General features: G+C 31.0%; 4 protein-coding genes across 4 annotated transcripts; 3 read left to right on the top strand and 1 right to left on the bottom strand.

The window, feature by feature from the left end:
• Positions 1 to 6455: 6455 nt before the first annotated feature.
• LOC139860445 (uncharacterized mitochondrial protein AtMg00310-like) lies at positions 6456 to 7178 on the bottom strand. Its single transcript, XM_071849203.1, has one exon. The coding sequence runs from the start codon at positions 7176 to 7178 to the stop codon at positions 6456 to 6458; it is 723 nt and encodes a 240-aa protein (XP_071705304.1).
• Positions 7179 to 7194: 16 nt separating this feature from the next.
• LOC139860443 (origin of replication complex subunit 4) lies at positions 7195 to 12862 on the top strand. Its single transcript, XM_071849202.1, has 17 exons — positions 7195 to 7458; positions 8360 to 8499; positions 8605 to 8695; positions 8786 to 8842; positions 8936 to 8983; positions 10382 to 10432; positions 10517 to 10560; positions 10873 to 10936; positions 11090 to 11176; positions 11339 to 11430; positions 11520 to 11601; positions 11700 to 11785; positions 11867 to 11976; positions 12116 to 12208; positions 12287 to 12351; positions 12439 to 12608; positions 12757 to 12862. The coding sequence occupies exons 1-17, from the start codon at positions 7195 to 7197 to the stop codon at positions 12860 to 12862; spliced, it is 1650 nt and encodes a 549-aa protein (XP_071705303.1).
• A 799-nt stretch (positions 12863 to 13661) lies between these two features.
• On the top strand, positions 13662 to 14470 carry LOC139857126 (photosystem I reaction center subunit II, chloroplastic-like). Its single transcript, XM_071845852.1, has one exon. It carries the CDS (start codon positions 13755 to 13757, stop codon positions 14361 to 14363), a length of 609 nt encoding a protein of 202 aa, XP_071701953.1. The 5' UTR covers positions 13662 to 13754; the 3' UTR covers positions 14364 to 14470.
• A 1790-nt stretch (positions 14471 to 16260) lies between these two features.
• Positions 16261 to 17913, top strand: LOC139858479 (mitochondrial import inner membrane translocase subunit Tim13). The gene is made up of 2 exons (XM_071847328.1): positions 16261 to 16439; positions 17537 to 17913. The coding sequence occupies exons 1-2, from the start codon at positions 16323 to 16325 to the stop codon at positions 17684 to 17686; spliced, it is 267 nt and encodes an 88-aa protein (XP_071703429.1). The 5' UTR covers positions 16261 to 16322; the 3' UTR covers positions 17687 to 17913.
• Positions 17914 to 24767: the final 6854 nt, after the last annotated feature.

The following is a 24767-nucleotide window of genomic DNA, read 5'->3' as shown; positions in this document are numbered from 1 at the left end:
AGCTATACAGGGTTGAGGTTGATTCTATAATAATATATATACCTTGAGTTGTGATCGAGTCTGAGACATGTACACGGGTCACGATACGTATTAATTAATTCGAATATTATATATTAAACTATATATGAATTATTGGACTGTTAACTGTGGACTCTCGACTGTGGACTAATAACATTGGACAATTAAAATGAAATAAAAATATTGATTATAACATATGAAACTAAACATTTCTTCAAGTTTGACACTTGATTTCATCTTAAACCTCGTTTGTATCTTGACGATTACGATTTGCGTTCAAACCTTTCATGATTTTTGAAAACACCTCAATCGAGAGGATGAACCAACCGCACTTCATCTACGGAAGAAAAGATTGATGCATATAGTTATGCACCTGAAAACACTCGGAACCTGAGTAAACGTTTAAACACATATCTGAGCTTGCCCTTTTGGCGTTGTTATTACCGAAAATAACTTTGCAAATTCCTTTCCAAATTAGTAAATTTTGTCACAGCTCCAACAAATCAACTTTGACTTTTCGTTCGAAACAACCTTATTATAACCTTGACATATATGCGTGCTCTTTTGTTGTTGCCGGAAAACCTTTTATATTCCACCATATTACCATCAGCGTTTAATCATCTAAAAACACAATTCTCTTGAAACCACCACTGATTGATAACCGATGATTCAGATATGGTAGCATTAAATACAGAGGAAACAGCAAAATTATAGATGGTTTAAACGGCCAAAAGTTGATAACAAAGAATGGAAGGTTGGAAACGCTCGATAGAAAATTTAGTACTAAAAAACCGGATTGAGCTAACCCTGAAGGAGACCAAGGACAAATACAAGGACCAAACCCTATATTCAAAGAATTTAGGTAATTCTGGATCCAATAAAATCTTTAGAGAATATCTTGCTCCGAAGTTATGTTAAAATCTTGCGGAAAATTTTTCTTCATCAACCTTCGAACTTGGAAATTTCAAAATATCATCATAAATATCTTCGATATTTCTGAGGATATTTTCATAAATATTCTCATCCGAAATTATATACCTCTTCGTGCTTTCTGTGTTTCATTATATTGGAAACTTCTGTAAAATTTAAGTTTAATTTATGAATGAATTCTAGAGAAATGTAAAGAAATTGATGCATGAATTAGTATAATATAATGACACTTGATCAACGTGATTATATTACAGTAAGTCGTACTGAGTTTCTAATGGAACGTGATGATTCACAGATCATAACGTCATCATGTGCCATGTTACATAACTCTTTCATTCTGCTTAACTTCTGAACATATCAAGAAAGTATATTCTTGATAGTTCTATTCTCAGAGATTCTGGTAATTTAACAAATCAAATCGTGCTATTACAATTTCTCTCTTAGAACATTAGACATGTTCATACCAAAACTCATATCTACATATTTTGGACCATTATTCGTTTGACTTAAAGTCGGGAAGAGAAAACAAAACCATAGAGCTCCAAAATATAAGAGAAAATATAAAGCCCAATAACAACACGGAGGTTACAAACCGTGGATATTAATACGAATAACGATATAAAGATACAGTATAATTAAGAATAGTATCACCCCAAGATAATAGTAAAAGTAAACAGAGTTTTCTGGTGGAAGATTGCAAAGAAGGATGATAGAAATGATAATTAGGAAAATATCAAGGATTAGAACTGGATTAAGTATTTTCACAATCTTTTGGATGTACGAACTAAGAAAGAAAGTATAGGAATGGTGAGAATAATGGAACGGGATAGTTTAATTTATAAAGAAAAAATCAGACGTAACAATCGAGACAGATGACCGCATTTAATTAAAGAGATCCTAATTCCCTTAAATTCCGAAGAATCAGATCTTTTAGATTTCGAAGATTTTCTTTAAATCCCTTGAATTTCGGAAATCACCCCTAACTACGTCACCGGTTAAGACGAACCTGCATTTACTCGTCTCACTCTTTTATGATAACTTCAATTATACTCTTCGCGTAATCAAATCGGTTTATCTATATTACTCAATGATGATAAAACTCTATTTATCAACTCATATTCGTCATGAAAACATTTTTATTGTTGGCCATGACCATCTCACTCAAATTTCGGGACGAAATTTCTTTAACGGGTAGGTACTGTGACGACCCAGAAATTTCCGATCAAATTTAAACTAAATCTTTATATATTTCTGACACGATAAGCAAAGTCTGTAAGATAGAAGTCTCAAAAATTTTGAACTATTTCATACATTCAATTACCCTTGACTGTTCCAACGATTCACGAACAATCATTTATAAATAGATATATGTATATGAATATGTGTGTGTGTGTGTGTGTGTGTGTGTGTGTGTGTGTATATATATATATATATATATATATATATATATATATATATATATATATATATATATATATATATATATGATAACATGATAACTTGAAATACATTAATAAAATATTATACGATTTAGTTTTAGAATTAAAGACGTAAGATAATTTATGATATACAATAAAACTTGATATTTACAACATAATTATATATAGTAGTTTGAACACACACACACACACACACACACACACACACACACACACACACATATATATATATATATATATATATATATATATATATATATATATATATATATATATGATTTTGATACATAACTATTACTATATGTATATTGTTAAAAGGCATAAATATTAAATATATAATGTATATTATATAAATATGAAATATTACATAACTAATAATATATATGTAATTACAAGAAAAAATATAATTATAATACTAATATTGTTACTATTACCTTCAGTATTAGAATAAATATTAAAATTTATACTAATATCAGTATTATGAATATTATTATATATAGATATAAAATTTGATACATTTAAGTTGTTATATTATTATTACATTATTATTATTCAATATCAGAACTATTAAAATTATTGAAAATTATAATATAAAAATTTATGCATTTGATTTGTTATGTTATTATTATTATTACTATTATCATAGTTATTATTGTTAATATCATTATTATTATAATTAATAATAAAGTTATAATTTTAGTTATCATGATTAATATTAGTATTATTATTAAATATTATTATTACCATTATCATTAAGGATTGTTGTTATTATGATTGTTATTATTAAACTTATTAAAACTATCATTTTTATGATTATTAGTATCATTATTATTTATTATCATTATTAATACATATTTATTGATATTATTAGAATTATGGATATTATTATCAATATTATTAATTTTATTATTATTACTTATATAATTATTATTAATATTAATGTATACTTATAGATTTTTTATTAATACCAAATATAAATAATCGGTTATATTTAGAATCAGATTCACGTCAAAATCAGACCATAACCAATTTTGTTTCTGTCTTTGAAAACGTTAAACATAAGAATCAATCGTACAATATATGGAAATCACAATCTGACTTTAATTTTTTTTAATTATTTTTTTGTACTGATCAATTATTTGTTGTCGCTAAAGTCATCATAAATTAATCCATTACATATGTTAATTAAGACCATATAACCTCACATTATCTATTACCAATCACATAACTCAGTAACAACCCTTAATTAAACCAATTTTAATCAGGAAGAATACGAAGAACAGCTCCTGCCCTGTTCTTGTTTTAATTTTCCAAAAAGCTCAATTTTACAATAAATTTCAAAAAGTGTTAATGCCAGATTGTTAGAATTACTTCATCTAAACAAACTGGAAAGTATAATGATTCAATTCCTTATGTCGATCAAGAATTTTGGAGTCAAAGTTTTATCTCAAAAAGTCAACTAAATGGATCATGGTAAAATTCGAACTCGTTCTTGTGTTTTAAGTTTAATTGAAGATTTAGAAAGTTTATATTACTGATTTAGAGCTCTTTTCATGTTTTAATTATAACCTAAAACTATCAAAAACTTATAATTCGATTTGGTGTTCATAACTTTATTGACTGTGACATACAATAGCATAAATTCAAATTGAATTTCAAAATCTAATATTGCAGTTAGAATATAAATCTTTTTGTGAATCTATCTGCAAAGTTCCAGTTCTTAATTCCTTAAATTGAATTTAAATTGTTAAGTCAAACTTTTAATTTCAAAAAGTCAAAATAATTGTTCTTCATGAAATTTGTAATTGTTTTGATGTTTTGGGTTAATGTAATGATTCCAGAAGTTTATACTAACGATTTAGAATCTTTTTCATGAAGGAAACGAGGTCTAAAACATTCTTAATTTCAAAAATCAAATTGGAAGTTCATACGCGTTTTATGGTCTGTTACAATTAAATTCTTGTTCTTTTGTTTAAATTAATTTAATCACACACTAAGGGTCGTTTCTGTATAAATTTTAGAACTTAAATCGTGTGGTAATTGAACGTTCTGATTGTTAATCTCTTTAATTGATTTTAAAAGGGATGAAGAAGAACATTTGATAAACGAATTAAATGAATACTGGATTCCCATATTTACAGAAAAACAATTTTAGAGGAGTGGTTTGATGTGTTTGTATATGAGCGGGAGGTCACGGGTTCGAGCTCTGCAATGGTCTATTTTTTTTAGAACTTAATTATAAGGTAGTTTACTAGCAAATTCATTTCTATTATTATTATTATTATTATTATTATTATTATTATTATTATTATTATTATTATTATTATTATTATTATTATTATTATTATTATTATTATTATTATTATTAATATCATTATTATTATTGTTAGGTTATTATTATTACTTACTAGTATTATTATATTGCTAAGTATTATCATTTATTAATATTAACACTATTATTATCATTTGTATTATTATTATTATTGTATCATTATTGTTATTATTAACTATTATGATTAAGATTATGGATATGCTAATACTAACTAAATATTATGAATATTATTATCATTAAAATAAGTAAAATTATTATTATCATTATTATTAAGACTAGTATTAATATTAAGCATAAGTTGTATTGTTAAATTTTGGTATGAACTTAAGAGTTAGTATTAAAATTATTATTTTATATCATTATTAATAATATTACTATCATTATTATTATCAATAATATTATTAGTATCATTATTAATAAAGTTATTATTATTATTATTATTAGTAAATCATTAATATCAAAACTATCATATTTTTTTAAAACAACTAAATAATTTTGTACATAAAACATATTTACTACATATACTACCATTATATTAATATGCCATATAACTATATATAAATCATATTAACATTTCATGTATAAAAACTTGCATATAACAAATTGGGTATTCTTAATATAATACTAAATATACATAGATATTAATATAACTATATTAATCACTTTAATTACATATACAAAATAAATATATAAAACATATAATTTAAGATAAAAAATAAAGTATATGTTTTTAAATGAAATCAAGTATAAACCTTATATAACTACAAAATGTATATAAATAATATATATTAATAAATGAAATTATGATATTTCTAGTATAGTTTTAATATATATATGAATGATATAGGTTCGTCAATCCGAGGCCAACCCTACTTTTGTTCAATGATGTCATATGTATTTTTACTACAAAATACAGTACCGTGAGTTTCATTACTCCCTTTTTAAATGCTTTTGCAATATATATTTTTGGGACTGAGAATACATGCGCTGCTTTTATAAATGTTTTATGAAATAGACACAAGTAATCGAAACTACATTCTATGGTTGGATTATCGAATCGAATATGCCCTTTTTAGCTTGGTAGCCTAAGAATTAGAGAAATGGCCCCTAATTGACGCGAATCCTAAAGATAGATCTATGGACCTTGACACGTCTCATTCGGGTTACGAATGCTTTAGTACTTCGATTATCATGTCCGATGAGAGTCCCGGAATGATGGGGATATTCTATATGCATCCTGTTAGTTCGGTTATCAAGCGTTCACCATATGAATGATTTTTATCTCTATGCAGTTTGCGAAATGCCTGATATGAGATGATGTTTATGAGAAATGAAATGAAAAATCTTGTGGTCTATTAAACTAATGGAAATGATTGTTATGATAAACTAATGAACTCACCAACCTTTTGGTTGACACTTGAAAGCATGTTTATTCTCAGGTATTAAAGAAATTTTTCGCTGTGCATTTGCTCATTTTAGAGATATTACTTGGAGTCATTCATGACATATTTTAAAAGACGTTGCATTCGAGTCGTTGAGTTCATCAAGATTATTATTAAGTCAATTATAGTTGGATATATTATGAAATGGTATGCATGCCGTCAACTTTCGATGTAATGAAAGTTTGTCTTTTAAAAACGAATGCAATGTTTGTAAAATGTTTCATATAGAGGTCAAGTACCTCGCGATGTAATCAACTATTGTGAATCGTTTATAATCGATATGAACTGGTCCTTTCATAAAGCTTGCTGATCCTCCACTTCAATACCGTAACGAGGCTCTCTTCTCCAAAAATAAATCCATGTGTTGTTGACAAGTCGAGTGGCAACAGAAGCATGAATATGTGAATCAAGTGATAGTAAGCGTAGTAAACATGAAGCAAGAGATACACCATTGAACCAAAGATCAAACCAGAAATTAGCATTTAAACCATTACCTATTTTGATGCTCATAAGAGAAGCGTCCAACAAGAATTCATCGTGGATCAGATTTATCATGCGTGAAATAGAAACCCAAGTTCGAGAAGTATTAGACGCGCACGGGACCACTGCGCCTTGAGGTTTTCCATGGATAGCCATTATTAACCTTGTCCAGCTTGAGTTTTTATTTGTGACAAACCTCCATCTCCACTTGTATAAAAGTGCCAAGTTGAGTGAATTTAGGCTAGGCACACCTAGCCCTCCCTGATCCAAAGAATTAAGAATTAAACGCCACTTGACCCAATGAATTTTTCGGGAGTTATCTTTTTCACCCCAAAAAAATGATGCTCTCATCGATTCAAGCTTGTTAGTTACTTTATTGGGAGCTCTAAACATCGGCATGTAATATGTGCCTACCGATCCAAGAACCAACTTAATAAGAGTAAGTCGTCCACCCATCGAAATTAAATTTGATTTCCAAGAAGCTAGGCGTTTTCGAGCTTTTTCCATAACGGGCTCCCAACTTGCAGCATTGTTCATGCTTCGGCCTACCGGAATGCCCAAGTGGATAAAAGGAATATTAGATGCTAAACATCCTAATTTTCTTGCAGCTTCTGAAACTAAAATAGGGGGGACCCCTATACCGTATAGCAGTGATTTAAGGGGATTTAAACTCAGACCCGAAACAGAGAAAAAGCAAGCTAATATGATCACCAAGTTTTCGAGGTTTGACTCAATCCATTCGCCTGCAAAAATTACGTCATCCGATAAAAACATGAGTCTAAATCATAGGAAAGGTGCTCATTACCGATGCGAAGGGGTTTGAAAAGAGAAGCATCCGTAGCGTCTTTCAATGCAACTTGAAGACCTTCCATGCCAATTATAAATAGGAACGGAGATAGAGGATCTCTTTGCCGAAGCCCTCTGCCGATTGAGAATTCCATAGAAGGTCTACCGTTAAGAAGAAGTGATGCTTTAGAGGAGACTAAGCATGCTCGAATCCAAGATATCCATCTCTCGCTAAAGCCCATGAAGTTCATCATAGAAAAAATATAGTCCCAATGGATAGTGTCTAATGCCTTTTCAAAATCAATTTTGAACAACATTACTTTCTTTTTCCTTTTCTTGCACTATGTAATCACTTCGTTAATCATTAGTGGGCCATCCAAGATTTGTCTTCCTTTTATAAAAGTCGTCTGACTTGGACCTATAACCTCATCAATCACCGCGGCTAATCTGTTTGCTAGAATCTTCACAATGATCTTGTATTGCACTCCAATTAAAGTTATTGGACGAAAGTCTTGAACATAAATCGGATTATCCTTTAAGTGGACATGATATTTAAGTGGACATGTACCATCTATCTACGAATTAACTTCATATGGTCATGATCTCTCAGCTTGTTAAATATGTCTACTCATACTATACGATAAACTATTCTGTATTTTATTTTAAAATCTTGATCAATGTTCATTTGATCATGATTTGAGTTCTAGATTTATTATTTGTCTATCAAATTAATTTCCGCTCAAAATAAAATTTTGGACAATAGAATCGGAATGGTAAGAATATATGTTTGATCAAAGGCTCAAAGCTATGTATAATATTTTTCTATGGGCCTAATAGGTTACAAGGCCCACAACTGCGTCGTCCATCTTTTTTCCCGCCATTTCTCTCACCGCCGTTTATTTAGTCTCCCCTATCGGCCTCTCAAGTGAAAGTTCACCGGAGATAATCGCCGGCGATTAGTAAGTATGGACCGAACGAAAGCAGAGGAAGCAATAGTGCTGCTTCGTACAAGACTCTGTAACCCTAATTTCATATTCTCCCTCTTCTCCGATTCCCCGGATAGCAACTACAGGTTCGTTCAGTTGTAAATGTTTAAATTTTGCCTTTGTATCTCAATGTCTTTAGTATATTCAGAAATTTAGATTTGTCTTATTGAATTTATATCAACAAATTTCAGTAAATTGAAGTATATAGTATCAAGTTCGGTAACTGAGGCATGTAATAATTCAATATTGCTTTTGGGTCCCCGAGGATGCGGTAAAATCGCGGTACGATATCTTGTTTTTTTCGCTAATTTGTTCATGTTATCGATAATGTAGTATGAATTTTATTAATAAGTTATTGATTTATGAATTTAGGTTTTGGACCTTGTTCTAGAAGATTTGCTGAAAGAGTATCCTGAAATGATCTCTGTGGTATGTTTCTGTGTATATATATGTGATTTGTATGTATGCATTATGTTAGTATTAGGTTTGATTATGTCTAACTAGCTTTTGTGATTATGTCAGATTAAGTTGAATGGACTTTTGCATTGTGATGATAATTGTGCTATTAAGGTGAGATCCCCAAATTAGTTCTTTGTATCTTATGAGGCTATGCATTGGCTTCTGTTTTTGTCTGTCAGTTGTTTTCATATTGTTAGTTGTATATGGTTTCGTATAGATTAATTATATTGTTGATATGATTAGGTATGAGATGTAATCATAGAGTCATATTTAGGACCTTGATAAGCTGTAAATATAAGTCTAAGTTGGAACAATGTAACAAAAACTTAATCATTAGTGTCTTAGCAGTCTTCTACAAGAAGTAATCTAATGGGTGGCAATCTGTATCGGGTTTGGGTTGGTGTTGTTAGGAAGTACAACAGAATTAAAAACTAAAAACAATCAGTTCATGACACTGGTATGAATCATTAGCAAAATGAACCCAAGTAAGATTCTGTATTCGAGCTTACACCCACAAACAATAAATGGATAAATAAAACCAAATAACATGATAAAACATTAAGGATTTAACATGATTATGCTCGATCTCCAACTTATTGGTCTAGGATCTCATAACTATCTTGTTGGTACGGAAATTGCTGCCCAAATTTCACATCAAGTCAAACATCTTGATAAAACTTCACTAATCCCCAACAGGTGGGTGGTGTTTGTTAACCCGAATACGCGGTGGTATAATCACCGAATTTGAAAAGTGAATGATTAGTAGTCGTGTGAAGATGTTGGAACTTAATATTTGTAGGCATTATTCATACTTTTATTGTTATCAACACATATAATCATACACTAAGAAAGTCTTAATCCATCTCACCAAAATAAAATACTACTCCGTACTACTTAGTAGCTTTATTAAATAGAAGTGTTGTAATAACCTGTCCTAATAAGCTTAAAAGTTGTGGCTAACTAATACATTCAATCGTGGTTTTAATTGAAACCTAGAGATATCTGGTTAGTCTATTGCTTTAACTTTGGGACCTTACATAGGTATCGGATGTGGCGTTCGGGATGGTTGGGGCAAACCTCATTGAGGACGATGAGTTTAGGCAAATCCCACATCGGCCGTGGACATGAGTGATCTTGGAATTATGTTTCGTCCTGACGAGGACATCGGGAATTTAAGTGGGGTAACATCGGATAGAGAGAGAATTTGTGAGTCCCTTATAAGCTTAAAGTAATGGCTAACTAATAGCTCCCACCATGGCTTTTAGTTGAAACATGGAGATATCTCGTTAATCCAAGTTGTGAGGGGCGATTGTCTCTTGGGTTGTGACGAGCATGCAATTCGTGCATCTGTTGGGTCGATTTGAGGGTCGTTTCAGGTGGCCTGTTTATCAGTTGTCTGTTAAAGTATTAAGCATAAAAATCGCTTTAATAATGCAAACATGGTTCAGCGTCTTTTATCTATTTGTTCTCCCTTTTTCTTTGTTTGAATATGCTTTACTCTTGTTTCAGGAAATTGCTAGACAACTATGTATTGAACACGAACTGATGTTTTCTAAAATGGTATTATCTTGGATTCACTTATCCTTAAATGATAATTTTGAGCCAATTTAACTTGGAGTTTATCTCCTTGTTGATATATTGCAGGCATCATTTGATGATAATTCTCAGTTCATGATAGCCATGTTGCGGTAAGTCTGTTTATTATTATTATTATTTTCTGTGAAGCTATGTTCCTTGTCCCATAAAAAACTACAACACTGTGTTCCATGATTATTGCAAAAAAAAAAAAAATCCCTTTCCATAAGTTTTTATGTATAAACTGTTGTCTCTCCCATTGTCATCATGTTTCATAAAATTCTCTATATTGTTCTCTGTAAGGGCATTTAAGTCATTTGGTTTCTAGTAAAAACTGTCAAATACACAAAATGTGCAAGCTTTTTTTGTTGATATGTGTATTTCAGTCGATGACAAAGTATTTCTTAATTATAATCTTCGTCCAGAGAATGTGGATTAGCACACAAGACTGTAATTTTCATATTGGATGAATTTGACCTTTTTGCTCAGGTGAATTCATGCATATTATCTGTGTAATTATCTGGTTATTTTCTTTCATCCTCGGAGCTTGGAATTTAATCCTTTTTTTATTATTATTATTATTTTTTTTACTTCTGTGGGGCCCTGTTCATTGACATTCATAAGACAATCGTATAATTACAGGGAAAGCAAAGATTACTCTACAGTTTGCTGGATGCAATGCAATCTGTATCGTCACAAGCTGTTGTCATTGGTGTCAGTTGTCGATTGGTATGTTTGGAGTATATTTAAATCATCAATTAACTTTTTTTTAAAATTTTTATTGTATAAAATATTAAATATTAATTGCTATATGTTAAAGGGACAACCTTGTGGAACTTAAAACATATTTTAGCTTGCAATATCAAGAATTTAAGTTGTTTATTATTGCAGGATGCTGATCAATTGCTGGAAAAAAGAGTAAGATCTCGATTCTCACATCGGAAGTTATTGTTTCTTCCTCCCCAGAAAGATGATTTACATAGGTGATTTTCATACGATTAAATTTTTTGATAAGTTGAATTTTATGGAATTTACAAATTTTTGTTTTGACTCTTGTTTGTTCATTATGTAGATTGTTGAAACACATTTTACTGTTACCAACAGATTCAAGCCTCCCTCGTGACTATGTTACAGAGTTTAATTCAAGAATCTCAGTATCCTTTTTCTCTCTATATATAATTATAATATATAATATATAATATTTATATAATATATAAAGAAATAAAGAATTGCATTTCTTAACATGCTACAGATTTTATTATCAGATAAAAGATTCATAGAAATGACTGACAAATTATCAGATTATGACTGTACCTACAGTAATTTCGTTCGATTTCTGTAAGTTTTTCCTGTAAGACCATTTTGTAACCTTTTTAATGTGACCTTGTTACAAACTTGTTTAAGTTTTTGTTTTGTTAGGTTTTCTGCTGTTAGTTGCATCGATTTAAAATCTGGTTTTATGACACTTGATAACTTCAAATCTGCACTTTTAACCATCCACCGCCAGCCTAAGTTGGATTGTTTGAAAGGTATTATAATGTCCACAAGTTTTTCCATTTAATATTTATTATCATTTATAATATGCTTTCATCTATTTTTTATCTCTATTTTTAGAGTGAAAATGGCAAGATTCTCTGTTGGTAAATCAAAATTAAAAAATTGTTGCAGATTGCTCAATTTTAGAACTTTATATGATGGTTTGCATGAAGCGGTTGGAAGTTAAAGAACAGGAGTCATATAATTTTAATTCTGTAATGAAAGGTAGTTTAATCATCTCTGGTGATTTTAGTACATTGTTTAATGATATTATTATTTATTAATTGTTAATTTGACATGCAGAGTATAAAAGCATACATGATTCATTCCAAACATCTGATAACTATTCAAGGAGTGTATGCTTACGGGTAAAGTTTATCTTTATTTAATATCATTTTCTTATTGTATTGGTTTTATAATTTTTATGTTAATTTGGTGAAATTTATAACCTGTAGGCCTTTGAACACCTTCTAGAACGCCAGTTAATCGACTTTGCAGATAGAGGACACAATCAGTCTATTGAGTTTCGTTCAGTAAAGTTGTTAATTTCACCATCTGAACTACATCAAGGATTGAAATCAAATCGCTCATTTCCGGTAAGTTACTTCACTTTTGTTTTGATTGAGTCATTTCACGATTTCATTATCTTATTGTAGTAGATTATGCTAATATGGGTTCATTTAGTTGATATCGACAAGAACAAACTTTTTCTTATGGAACTTGCACAAAGTAATAAGATGGTAATTGATCTTTTTTTTATTTGACTTATGCAGGCCATCCTTCAGAAACTATTGGAATCATGAAGAGTCATTTGCTGCAAAAGAAAGTATGTATAACGTTAAGATGATTAAACCATCTTCTTCTTTAACTAATTTTTAGTAGTCATTGTTATAGACTAAAATGGCAAATTGCATTGTATCAATATAGCTGACTTGCTTCACCTTCGAAATGGATAATGTTTTTTTTTTGTTTGGGCTACCCGAGGAAGAAACTAATTTTTAAAATGTGAACGGCTTAATCGGGTTATTACATGATCATTTTGAACCTTTTTCCTAGTCACCCCGATATTATGTTGCTAGTGAGGTTTGTGATACGTTTTATGTGAGTTTATAATACAGATTCCATGGTAAACATATTAAAATTTCTTAGCGGTACGTTAAATCCGTGACGTATGTTCGTCATTGCCTTTGACATATTGTTCTTGATGTTGGTCTTGATGATGTCAATAATCAATTTTCATTACCTAATTTCCCTGAATTCTTTTGAAATATTTACATGTGAAAACCTTCTGATTTAAAAGTTATCACATTTACATAGTGTGTGGTTATCGTTTTAATATTATAATTTCTTATTTTTTTTTAATTTGACTCACTTTGCGATCAAATTGGAGTCATCGTGGGTGAATTTGTATAGCTACGATGGAGTTTCTCTTGCTTAGTAGATTTGAACTTGGAATTTTTTGGTGCTTTAATTCTATTCAAGAAGTCAAATTATAACCACTCAGCTATAATTTATAATTGGTTGTAAGTTAAAATACATAATATACGAAAATAAAGTTTGATACACGTTGTAAAGTTTGAGACAGTATCAAAAAACCGAAGACCATAAGATATGGGAGAGTATCAAAATAAGACATTATGATTGGTTATAACATATCATCTTATCTCATTTCCCTCCACATAATCCACATTCCAAATCGTTACATCTCTAACACACGATTACAAACACAAAAGACACAAACATCTCATCATTCATCTTTCGTAATTCATCAATGGCAATGGCAACACAAGCTTCCCTCTTCACACCAACACTTTCAAACTCATTCAAACTACAATCATCATCATCATCCACCATCAAACACCTCACTTTCACTTCACGTACTTTCACAATCAAAGCGTGCGACGGCACACCGGCACCAACCGCCGCACCACCAAAACCGGCACCAGCCGGGTTCACACCACCCGAACTCGACCCAAACACCCCATCTCCAATCTTCGCAGGTTCAACCGGCGGCTTACTTAGAAAAGCACAAGTTGAAGAATTCTATGTTATAACATGGGAATCACCAAAAGAACAAATATTTGAAATGCCAACTGGCGGCGCAGCCATCATGAGGGAAGGACCAAATTTGTTAAAGTTGGCTAGGAAAGAACAGTGTTTGGCTTTAGGGACAAGATTGAGGTCTAAATATAAGATTAAGTATCAGTTTTATAGGGTGTTTCCTAATGGTGAAGTCCAATATTTGCATCCTAAAGATGGTGTTTATCCTGAAAAAGTCAACGCTGGAAGACAAGGTGTTGGTCAAAACATGAGGTCTATTGGGAAGAATGTTAGTCCTATTGAAGTTAAGTTTACTGGGAAACAACCTTATGATATATGAATGTATGAAAATAAATGTTGTATGGATTTGTGAGTATGATTTCTGTTATGTAATATACTTCATTTCATATCATAAATTATAAACATAAGCTTGTTTATTTCGTATTAGGGACGTCGTTATTCTTAAGTTAATACTCACCCTGTCCCATTCAAATTGCAACTTTGTTTAGTGACGCAGTATTAGAAAATCCTACTTAATAAGTTTCATATCTACTTTCTTAAGTATTTTTGTTCGTTTATTAAACAACAAAGTAGATACTCAATTACAAGTTTTAGATCTCTGTCTTACAAGAAAAAAATATAAGAAAATTATACATATGAAACATTCTGAACCATCAAGAGAAAATATTTGATGATAAATGCAAAGTTAAACCTGCCTAAGAAGGGGAACCTTCCATCTTCTATATCAAGCTTTCCATCACTGATAATTTTGCTACTTGATTTTTATATATAATCAATTATCATATACAAGTTCATTTTTTATTTTGTACAAATTTTTCTACCCTTAAATATATGCATATCAAGAACAAGCATTGGCGCCATTGCCCATTGGCATTCAAGAACGTTCAGGTTTACATTTTCTAGTGATGTTGAGTTAATAGCAACCTAAAAACAAAAAAATTGAAGATTGATGAGAGAGATGAATTGTGGTTGTTGATTATGAAGATTGGCAGGGGAGTTGAGTTTTGCTTATACTGGTGGAGAAAAGTGGGAGGTAAAAGGATATACGGACTATTTTAATCTTTACGTGTAAAGCATGTAAAGAGATTTAACGTTTTTTTTTTAATTATTGTTAATTTAGTGATTGTTCATGTAAGATTTCTACTATATCATAAGAACTGACCTAGTGTAATGATATAAACGACAAGGATTTAAAAAGATCAAAACGTATGGTAACATTATGACATTATGACATTATGATAACAAGAGTAAACATAAATAATCAAAACTTTCTAAATTTCTTGAGTAAAAGTAAGAGTGTAAACGAGTGGAGTCGAGTCAAACTTGAGCTTGGCCAAGCTCGTTTAAAATTTAACTGCTCATCTCAAGTTCAGCTCGTTACGAGCTTGATATATTAAATTTGAGCTCGGCTCGTGTGTAGTTATAAAAGTTATAGCACTGCTCTTTTGTAATTTCTGTGCTTGACTTGAGTTAGACTCGTTTATATTTACAACAACAACAAAACCCAATCCTGTATATGCGAGGTGTGAGGAGGTGAGATGTAGACAATCATTCCCATATCTTAGAATAAAGACAAATAATTTCTCCATACGAAGTGAAACACTCCCAAGAGTAGAGAAATTCATCCTTCTCAATGTTCTATGGATAGAGAAATTGCTTCCAAAAGGACCTCTGGCGTATAAGTAGGAAAAATCTAATACATATATATATAAAAAATAAAAAATGAGACGCCATGAAAATGGTAGAATCAAATTTCCGAGGGTTTTAAATCATGTCTGGAATTCAATTTAGGCTATAAACGACAGTCAACTCGCCAATAAATCGACGTTTCCTGTTGACTCGATAAATAGAGCCAATATACTCGTTTATATTTATTGTATATAAATAAAAAGCTCATTTGAGATCGCGAGTTTGTTTGAGCTTCATGTAAGAAGTTCAAGCCTGAACTCGTATACTAAACACGCATTAAAATATTTCAAAATCAAATTGAGTTTTCATTGAGTAGAGCTCGAGTAACTAGCAAGAACCTTAGCTCCATACACCTAACTCAAGGTCTAAATCTTGTTTTTGAATTTTGATGTCAGAGTGCCTCACAGTGCAAAATAAAATAGGCTAAAATTGTCACTCTAGCATAACCGAGGGTCTAAACCGTAAAATAAAATCAGGGTTCTAGTAGGAGTTATAAACGAAGACCACCACAAAACCTAGGGTTTATAGATCTTTGCTTATATTTTGCAGGTAATCAAAACACACCGGAGATATCAAACAACACACACAAATGGATTCATTTTCTTCGTCTTCAAGTTCATCTCCGTCGTCTCAGATGTCCGCCGAGGATTTGATGGATCAGATTAAGGCTCAACTAGCTCAGGCATACCTTGAGGAATTCCTTGAGGTATATCTCTTAATCTGTATATCGGTATATCTAATTGTCGATGTGTATGTATAGGTTTATATTGAGATATATCGTAGCTAAAGTTTATTTGTTGTACTGTTGTTGATTTGATTGTTAATTGCAAAATTGACTGATGTTGGGAGATTAAAACCTAGATCTGGTACATACAATTAGCTATATATCTGATGTTTTTGTATATACATTCATAAAATCACTTTTTTATGTTGACAGGTAATTTGATTAATGTATGAATAATAAGTCTGTAGATATGTTATGAAATCAGGGAAGGTGTGGTACAGTAGTCTCAATTGATGAGTAGGATGTGTTTATGAACTAATATCACCACCATTACAGTTTTGTCTCCTAAGCTTTTTGTAAAAGGCTTTTTCTTATTATCTGAATATATTATATATTATATATTATATATTATTATGCTTATTCATGCTGGCCGCATTCCTAATTTCATAGAGTGGGGTTTCAGCAGCCAGTGGCGATTCTAGGATTATAAGTCAATGGGGTTCCGAAATTTTTTCCATTACTAATTATATTATAATACTATTTTAGTGATAGTTTACTCTCAAAAAAATTATAAATTCGACAAATATATGGGGTCCGAGCAGTATAATTTAGTGGTGTCTTATAGTACAATTTAAAAGAAAAGCTGTAGATTTGAAAAATGTATGGGGTCATACATTTAAATAAATTTAGTGGTGTCCTATACAATTTATAGGGTATTTTCTACTAAAATTTGCAAACTAGCGGTGTTCCGTGACCCCACGGGTCTCTACTTAAATTCGCCACATGTTTGGCGTGTTTATCTGTACACAACCAATTTTTTTTCATACACAATTAAACTTGAAGTGTTGTACTAGTTTATGACAAGATTTGGCATCTTGATGGTCTATATTGTCATGATATGTCATCCTAGATTAACATATCTTTTATTGAATCTAGTTATGTAAACATGGTTAACTTGTAGAACTTTATGCACCAGCACTAATACATTGTGTTGTCAAGTTTTAAAGATCTTTGTTTAGCTTTTTGTGCTTTCGGTTTCTCAAAGTTCTTACATTGGTTTTCATTGATGATGTGAACAGACGGTGAGGGGGAAGTGCTTTGACAAGTGTATCACTAAACCAGGCAGCAGTTTGAGTGGAGGAGAAAGTAGTTGCATCTCTAGGTGTGTTGATCGCTATATTGAGGCTACTGGTATCATTACCAAAGCCCTTTTCAATACACAAAGATGAATATTTAAGTGGAGAGTATTTTAAACGAAAAGGATCATGTTTTAGGTGTGTGAAGTTTCAGACCACACATTGTTTGGATCATCTATCAAATTTATGTAACTTACATTATACTTGATTAAAATGAAAGTGAGGATCGTAAGTGGTTTTTGATAATTGAACTTGGTTTTCTTGAATCGGATTGTTGTCTTTTTGTTTGCTTGTTATCAATAGACTTTTAGATCCAAATGGTTGTTGACCTGGTTATTTCTGTGGTTCTCCCTTTATACTTGTATAATGCGCTTGCGGTTTTTTAGTTATTGCATCTTTACTTTCTTTCGTTGATTCATTCATAATGGAAGGAGAAAGTTGATATAGCATCACTACAAATAGACCTAATAATTTTTTAATTAAAATTTACTAAAATAAAACTACCGAGGAGTTAGGGTTACAAAGAAGACCATTGATACGGTCTCTTCGAGTTGACCGTGAATTTTAATGATAGGAGCTGATTCGAGATGAATAATCTTCAAAGAAAATAGACTTCTGAAAAAGAGACTTTGTACTCACAGTTAACTTCTACATGCAACATGGGACTAACAGTTACAGACTACCACTAACATGAATACACGAACTAACAACTACATGGCAATAAAATTTGCATTCGTATTTTTAACATATCCATGGCGCTAGTATTATTAGAAGCATTATTTAGCGAAATAGTAAAAACTTTATCGATTAAATTATATTCAATCAAAGTGTCTTGTATAATTTTTCTTAAATTATTACCATTATGCGGATAAGCAAATAATTTAAAAGCGATAGTCCGTTTCATTAATAACCACGAATCGGGATGAAACCAATGAGCGGTAACGGCTAAATAAGAATTTTCCGTTCCGTGTGGTGCGGTCCAAACATCACAAGTTATAGAAACTTTATGTTTATATGTTCGAAAACCTTCAATTATATCATTTTTAGCTTTTTTCCATAATTTAAAAGCGTCACGTCTTAGAGTAGTACGACTTACATTGTTATATCGCGGTTGTAGTCGGTTCCGAATTAGCTCTGTAAGCTTTGGATTGTCGAAGTGGTTGAAAGGAAGCTCTTGTTGAATGACAAACCTTGCCAAATCTTCACGAAGAGCTTCTTGATCGTAGAAAAAAATCGAACCATCCCGACCAAGTGTAGGTTGTGTCGGGTCTTCTTGAACGGCTCCTTTACAACTTTTTTCAAGATGTTTTCTTAACGTAGAGTTACCCGAAACACCTAGGAACTTAAAACATCTCTTACAACGAGCTCTTTCTTGATTATCGTTCATCACGCACAAGTCGAAATTCGACCAAACGTCACCTTTTCGACTCATATTTTTGATCATATGAACATCGTTGTTGGTATAACGTTGTGAAGATGTTGCAACGGAAGCGGAATCGGAAGCGGATGCTTGAGAATTATCCATTATATGATTAGTAAGTAGAGTTTAGTGAGTAATTAACTAATTATAGTGTAATTATAGAGTATTTTGAGATTTAGAGAGAACATAGAGAATTAGATGGTGTGTTTTCAACCAAAACCCAATACCATCTATTTATACTACACTTGTAGGGCTAAAATGGTCCATAACAATTCAAAAAACTGCAAAAAAAAGGCCCAAACAGCTATTTTTAAAAAAAAATCGAAGCAGCCCAAAAAATCCGGATTTTATCCGGTTTTTATCCGGAAAATATCCGGTCCTTTTCGAACGTTGGGATCCGGTCGGATCCGGATCGGATCCAGGAACCGGTTCCGGTTCTGACACAAACCGGATCCTGTCAGATCCGGTTCTGGATTTTTTTTTCGATTTTTTTTTCGGATCCGGTTTTTATGCCCACCTATATTGGAACATGGTAGACTTTGGTAAACAACTATTGCTAATTGATTGACTGCTTCAACATACGTACACCAACATGTATCAACCATGGACTTTGAAGCCATGTAGTCTGATTTACATTATAAACTGCTAAAAATCCAATTAAATGAAAACATCTGGATGCTATCTATCGGACTTAGGTCCAAAAGGGCCTGTGAAAGGCTAGTAGTTTGGGATTGTCGCCTAGATTCAACCTTAAAAATGAAGGCATTTCTGATTTTATATACTTAATTGGAGAAGGGTAATGGTCAATCTAAAAGATTAACGTCAATCCAAAATCTATCTATCTATACATTATTATAAAGCACGTGCTATAAATACATGTCATTTTCTTAATTAAACTGATTTAAGTAATCATACGTGTTATTTCCTTAGTTATACTGAATTAAATATTAATTCCTTAAAATAATTAACATGTCAAATATTATAATATCATACGACTCTTAACTTTTGTACGGAGTATCTATTAAGAATTTTACCACTCTTAGTATTGTAATATCTACGGCTCTATTGAGTCGACATCACTCATCAATTTATTGGCAACTTGACTGATTCTTAGAGCTTAAATTAAATTTCAGGCATGATTTAAAACCCATGTAAATTGGATTCTACCATTTTCATGGCGTCTATTATTATTATTTTTATTTTTTTGTAAAAAACGTTTTCCTATTTAAAGGCTGGGGGTCCTCTCGGAAGCGGTCTCTTTATTCGTCGAATAAAGAGAGGGATGCCTTTTTCTACTCTTGAGAGTGTTTCACTCGGTGGAGAAATGACTTGTCTTTATTCTCGGATAGGGGAAAGATTGTCTACATATCACCTCTCCCATACACCACTCATGTGGTATTGGGTTTTGTTGTTGTTGTTGTTGTTGTTGTTGTTGTTGTTGTTGTTAGTATTGTAATATCATAGGATTCTTAATTTCTGTTATATCCGTGAAACTTTTAATTCCATATTTAATCCTATGTTTATATTTTTAATTACAAAATATTAAAAAACCGTTTAAAGGTATGTAATTTATATTTATAATTACAAATAATTTTGTTTATTTATATTTTTAAATAAACAATATGCCACATAAACGGGCTCATGATATACGCGTTAGTATTAAATACTAATGTTTTCGATACAAATATTATTAGTAATAAGCGGATTTTTATTGTAATTGTATTATATATCTGATAAATAGACATGACTGATGTTATCGAATACTAATTTATATAACTGGCGTGCAATTGTGACGATCCTTCCAAATCCCTTTGGACGAATACATCATTCATTGATTTCATAGTGAGGTTTTGACCTCTATATCATACGTTTTGTAAATATTGCATTCTTTTCAAAAGGTACACAATAAATGAATATCAATTTCTAAGGTTTTCAACGTTTGATGATTTCTACATATAGACAATCACCATAAATAATAGTTTACCATAATACATTCGTTGACAATGCAGTCAAAATAAGATACACGGTAATGATTTTGTGAATGCAAAGTTTTCTTGAATAAAGCATGTATGACTCCATGCACATAGCTTGTATCACATATAAGCAAACAGCGAAAGACTTCTAGAAATCTGAGAATAAACATGCTTAAAAGTGTCAACACAAAGGTTGGTGAGTTCATAGTTTTAATGTTGCGCATCATCTGTATATAAAGGTGAATCACAAGTTTTCAGTTGTTTCATCCAGAAACGTTTATCAAAATATTCTACGAAATTGAGCACCCTGGTAACTAAACTTAACATATATATAATTTATACCCTTTGTATAATCTTAATAATACACGCAAACCAACGTGTACGCTCCTCAAATAGCATACGTCCGTTAAAAGGCTAGTGCTCTAGCTCGGACGGGGATATCAAGCCCTATGGATCCATATACTACTACTCGCGCCCACCAGTTCTTATAACCGGCAGTTACTAGTTACCAAAGCTAAGGGATTTTCGGTTCAAACTCGGTATAGAATTTAGTATGTACTTGTATCCATTGCGTATAAAATAAAGTGCATGCATTCTCAGCCCAAAATATAGATTGCAAAAGCAATTAAAAGGGGAGCAAATGAAACTCACCTTAGCAGCACATAAGGTCATTCATCAAAAAGTGACCGTAACTCGGAATGCAAGATTAACCGTAGATCTCAACCTAGATAACATATGTTGGTCAATACATGTCTAATAAACTAGGTTGGGTCATAGTGTATCACAATCCTAATGCTCGAGACCGACATGCAGAAGTTTAACAAAAGTCATCTCAAAAGTCAACCTGACTCAATATGATCTTTAAATCTATACATGTTTATTAACATAGTATAAGTCTTGATAATTGAACGAATTTATAGTTTATCAAACTCAAAATATTATTTATTTCAGGGGCTATATTATATTTAAATTATCATGGCAATCGAACATGATTTTCATATAGTTTTCCAATACTTGAAAAATCAGATTATAGTGTTTATAAAGCTTTAAAACATGATAAGACAGTCAACTTTGACAATTGTTCAACAAGACGAGACGTGCCTTATATAGAAATTCATTTACTCGATTTGTAATATTTGAAAATTCAACTTATCAATCTTATAAACAAGTTGTTTAAATATCAATTACAGATTCAAAAGCAATTTCAATTAATGTTAATTATAATTCAGTTGACCATAACTTTTAATCCGTACATCGAAAACATACGATTTCTAAATGAAAAGTTATTAATTTTTCGACAGCTTTTCAATGACATGTATATCATATACCTTTTATCAATAATATATGTATCAAATTTGTGATTCATCATAAACTATCTAACGACAAAATTAAAGCATACGAGCATGCATAAACATATATACTCCAGCACTAGACATGGATACCCTATTAATATATAAAAGATAAGATATAAATGCTTACGTATCAATATTGTGATTCAATATTGCAGAAAAGTACGTAGACGCAACACATATGATAAATACTAGTTTGACTTGCGAACAATACTCACGAACATTACCCATAACCTCCATAGTTATAACCCATAGTTTCCCTAGCTCTATCCCGCTCGGAAGGCTTGTTTGAAAATAATTCGCTCATGACCTTGTCGTAGTATTTTATGTATAATAATACTAATAATAATACTCCTAACTATAAGATTAATAATAATATTAATCTTAATAATAATAATAATAATAACATAAATAATAAATATAAATAATAAATATAAAATATAATACGGAGTAATATAGATAATAATATGTGTGTGTGTTGAGCAAACTGGCCAATTTATAGAATGTTTCTGAATTCTGGCTGCCATGCGATCGCATGAGTTTTATGCCTATTTCTCATGCGGTCGCATGGCCTCAAAATCCAGCTCACAATTTTTTTGTTTTCTTGTTTGTCGACATATTATATATATATATATATATATATATATATATATATATATATATATATATATATATATATATATATATATATATATATTATTTATATATAATTTATATTAATTATATATATTATATTATATTCATGTACATAGTTGACTTGTAATTTTAGGTCCGTTGACTCGTACGTTGATACTCGACTCGTGTACGACTTTCGGTTTTTCTAACGCACTTTCGTACGTTTAGAAAACTAGCCTTTTACGTTACGCGACGTGTACCCTTATTAATAATTTGACTTACTCATCAATAAATTACTTTATAAAAAATGTAACTTACAAAATTGAGCGTTGTGGTCATTTGCTTCTATAAATCAGTGACTCGTTGTTTATCAAAATATATTATTTTAAATCAGGACGTTTTTTTTTTGACTAAGTTAATATTATATTTTTGTAAAATATATATATATATATATATATATATATATATATATATATATATATATATATATATATATATATATATATATATATATATATATATATATATATATATATATATGTATATATGTATGTATATTTTCCAATCCAATTATAATGGTTCGTGAATCGTCAGGGTTTGGTCAAGGTTAAATGAATGTATGAATACAGTTTACACTTTTTGAGATTCAACTTAACAAACTTTACTTATCGTGTCAGAATAATATAAAGATAAAGTTTAAATTTGGTCAGAAATTTCCGAGTTGTCACAGTACCTACCCGTTAAAGAAATTTCGTCCCGAAATTTGATTGAGATGGTCATGGCTGACAATAAATACGTTTTCATGATGCATGCGAGCTGAAAATTAAAGTTTTATCATCAGCGAGTAATATAGATAAAACAATTTGGTTACGCGAAGAGTATAAATGAAGTTATCACAAAGGAGTGAAATGAGTAGGTAAAGTTTCGTCATATCTTTTGACGTAGACAGGTTGATTTCCAGAGTTCAAGAGATTTGGAGAAGGTCTTAGTAATAAGATTTGATTCTTCAAAAATCAAGGAAATTAGAATCCGCTTTAAATGCGATCATCTGTTTTGATTACTCTGTCGAATATTTCACTATAAATCCACCCCCTTCGTTTCCTTACTTTTACCATTCCTATACTCAATTCCCAAATTCAAAAGATTGTGAAAATGCTTAATCCAGTTCTGATCCTTGTTCTTATCCTTACTATCGCAACAATTATTCTCCTTTTCCAACTTCCGCCAGAGAAATCTGCTTACTTCTACTTTGCCCTTGGGGTTATAGTGCTTTTAATTCTCCCGTGTCTTTATGTTGCGATAAACATTGATATACACGTTTTGTAATTTATGTGTTGTTATCGGGCTTTATATTCTCCCTTATATTTCAAAGTTCCTGCTTCTGTCTTCTATAACTATTGTCATTCCCAGTTAATGCTCTCTTTTATTTGCTGCGATTTATACCCCAATTTCTATTTCGGAGTTTTGTCCCTTTGTTTCTTCTTCTTGTGACTAAGCATTGTTTGTAATGGTCCAGAATTCGCAGATATGAATTTCAGAATGAACATTGTTAATGTTCTAAGAAGAAAATGGTAATGGTACGATCTTGATTTGTTAAATTACCAGAATACCCTGGAAAAGACCGAATCATCAAGAAATATTTTCTTGATATTTTAGAGATTAAATAGAATACAAGAGTCGTATGACATAGCACATGATGACGTTATGATCTGTGAATCATCACGTTCCATTTAGAAACTCAGTATGAATTACTGTAATATAATCACGTTGATCAAGTGTTATTATATTATACTAACTCATACTTCAGTTCCCAATAC

Source organism: Rutidosis leptorrhynchoides, chromosome 7 (genome assembly GCF_046630445.1).
Source record: "Rutidosis leptorrhynchoides isolate AG116_Rl617_1_P2 chromosome 7, CSIRO_AGI_Rlap_v1, whole genome shotgun sequence".
In the NCBI taxonomy this organism is placed as follows: domain Eukaryota; kingdom Viridiplantae; phylum Streptophyta; class Magnoliopsida; order Asterales; family Asteraceae; genus Rutidosis; species Rutidosis leptorrhynchoides.
The sequence above is the reverse complement of the archived record's forward strand: the minus strand, read 5'-3'. Positions and strand labels throughout refer to the sequence as shown.

What these genes read in the sequence shown, in the direction of transcription:
- LOC139860445 (XM_071849203.1), bottom strand. Translation starts at nt 7,178, where the DNA reads ATGAACAATGCTGCAAGTTGGGAGCCCGTTATGGAAAAAGCTCGAAAA.
- LOC139860443 (XM_071849202.1), top strand. Translation starts at nt 7,195, where the DNA reads ATGCCCAAGTGGATAAAAGGAATATTAGATGCTAAACATCCTAATTTT. An exon ending in AGTAATTTCGTTCGATTTCT is followed by an intron (nt 11,786 to 11,866) that starts GTAAGTTTTTCC and finishes TTGTTTTGTTAG; the next exon opens with GTTTTCTGCTGTTAGTTGCA. An exon ending in TTCACTTTTGTTTTGATTGA is followed by an intron (nt 12,609 to 12,756) that starts GTCATTTCACGA and finishes TGACTTATGCAG; the next exon opens with GCCATCCTTCAGAAACTATT.
- LOC139857126 (XM_071845852.1), top strand. Translation starts at nt 13,755, where the DNA reads ATGGCAATGGCAACACAAGCTTCCCTCTTCACACCAACACTTTCAAAC.
- LOC139858479 (XM_071847328.1), top strand. Translation starts at nt 16,323, where the DNA reads ATGGATTCATTTTCTTCGTCTTCAAGTTCATCTCCGTCGTCTCAGATG. An exon ending in ACCTTGAGGAATTCCTTGAG is followed by an intron (nt 16,440 to 17,536) that starts GTATATCTCTTA and finishes TGATGTGAACAG; the next exon opens with ACGGTGAGGGGGAAGTGCTT.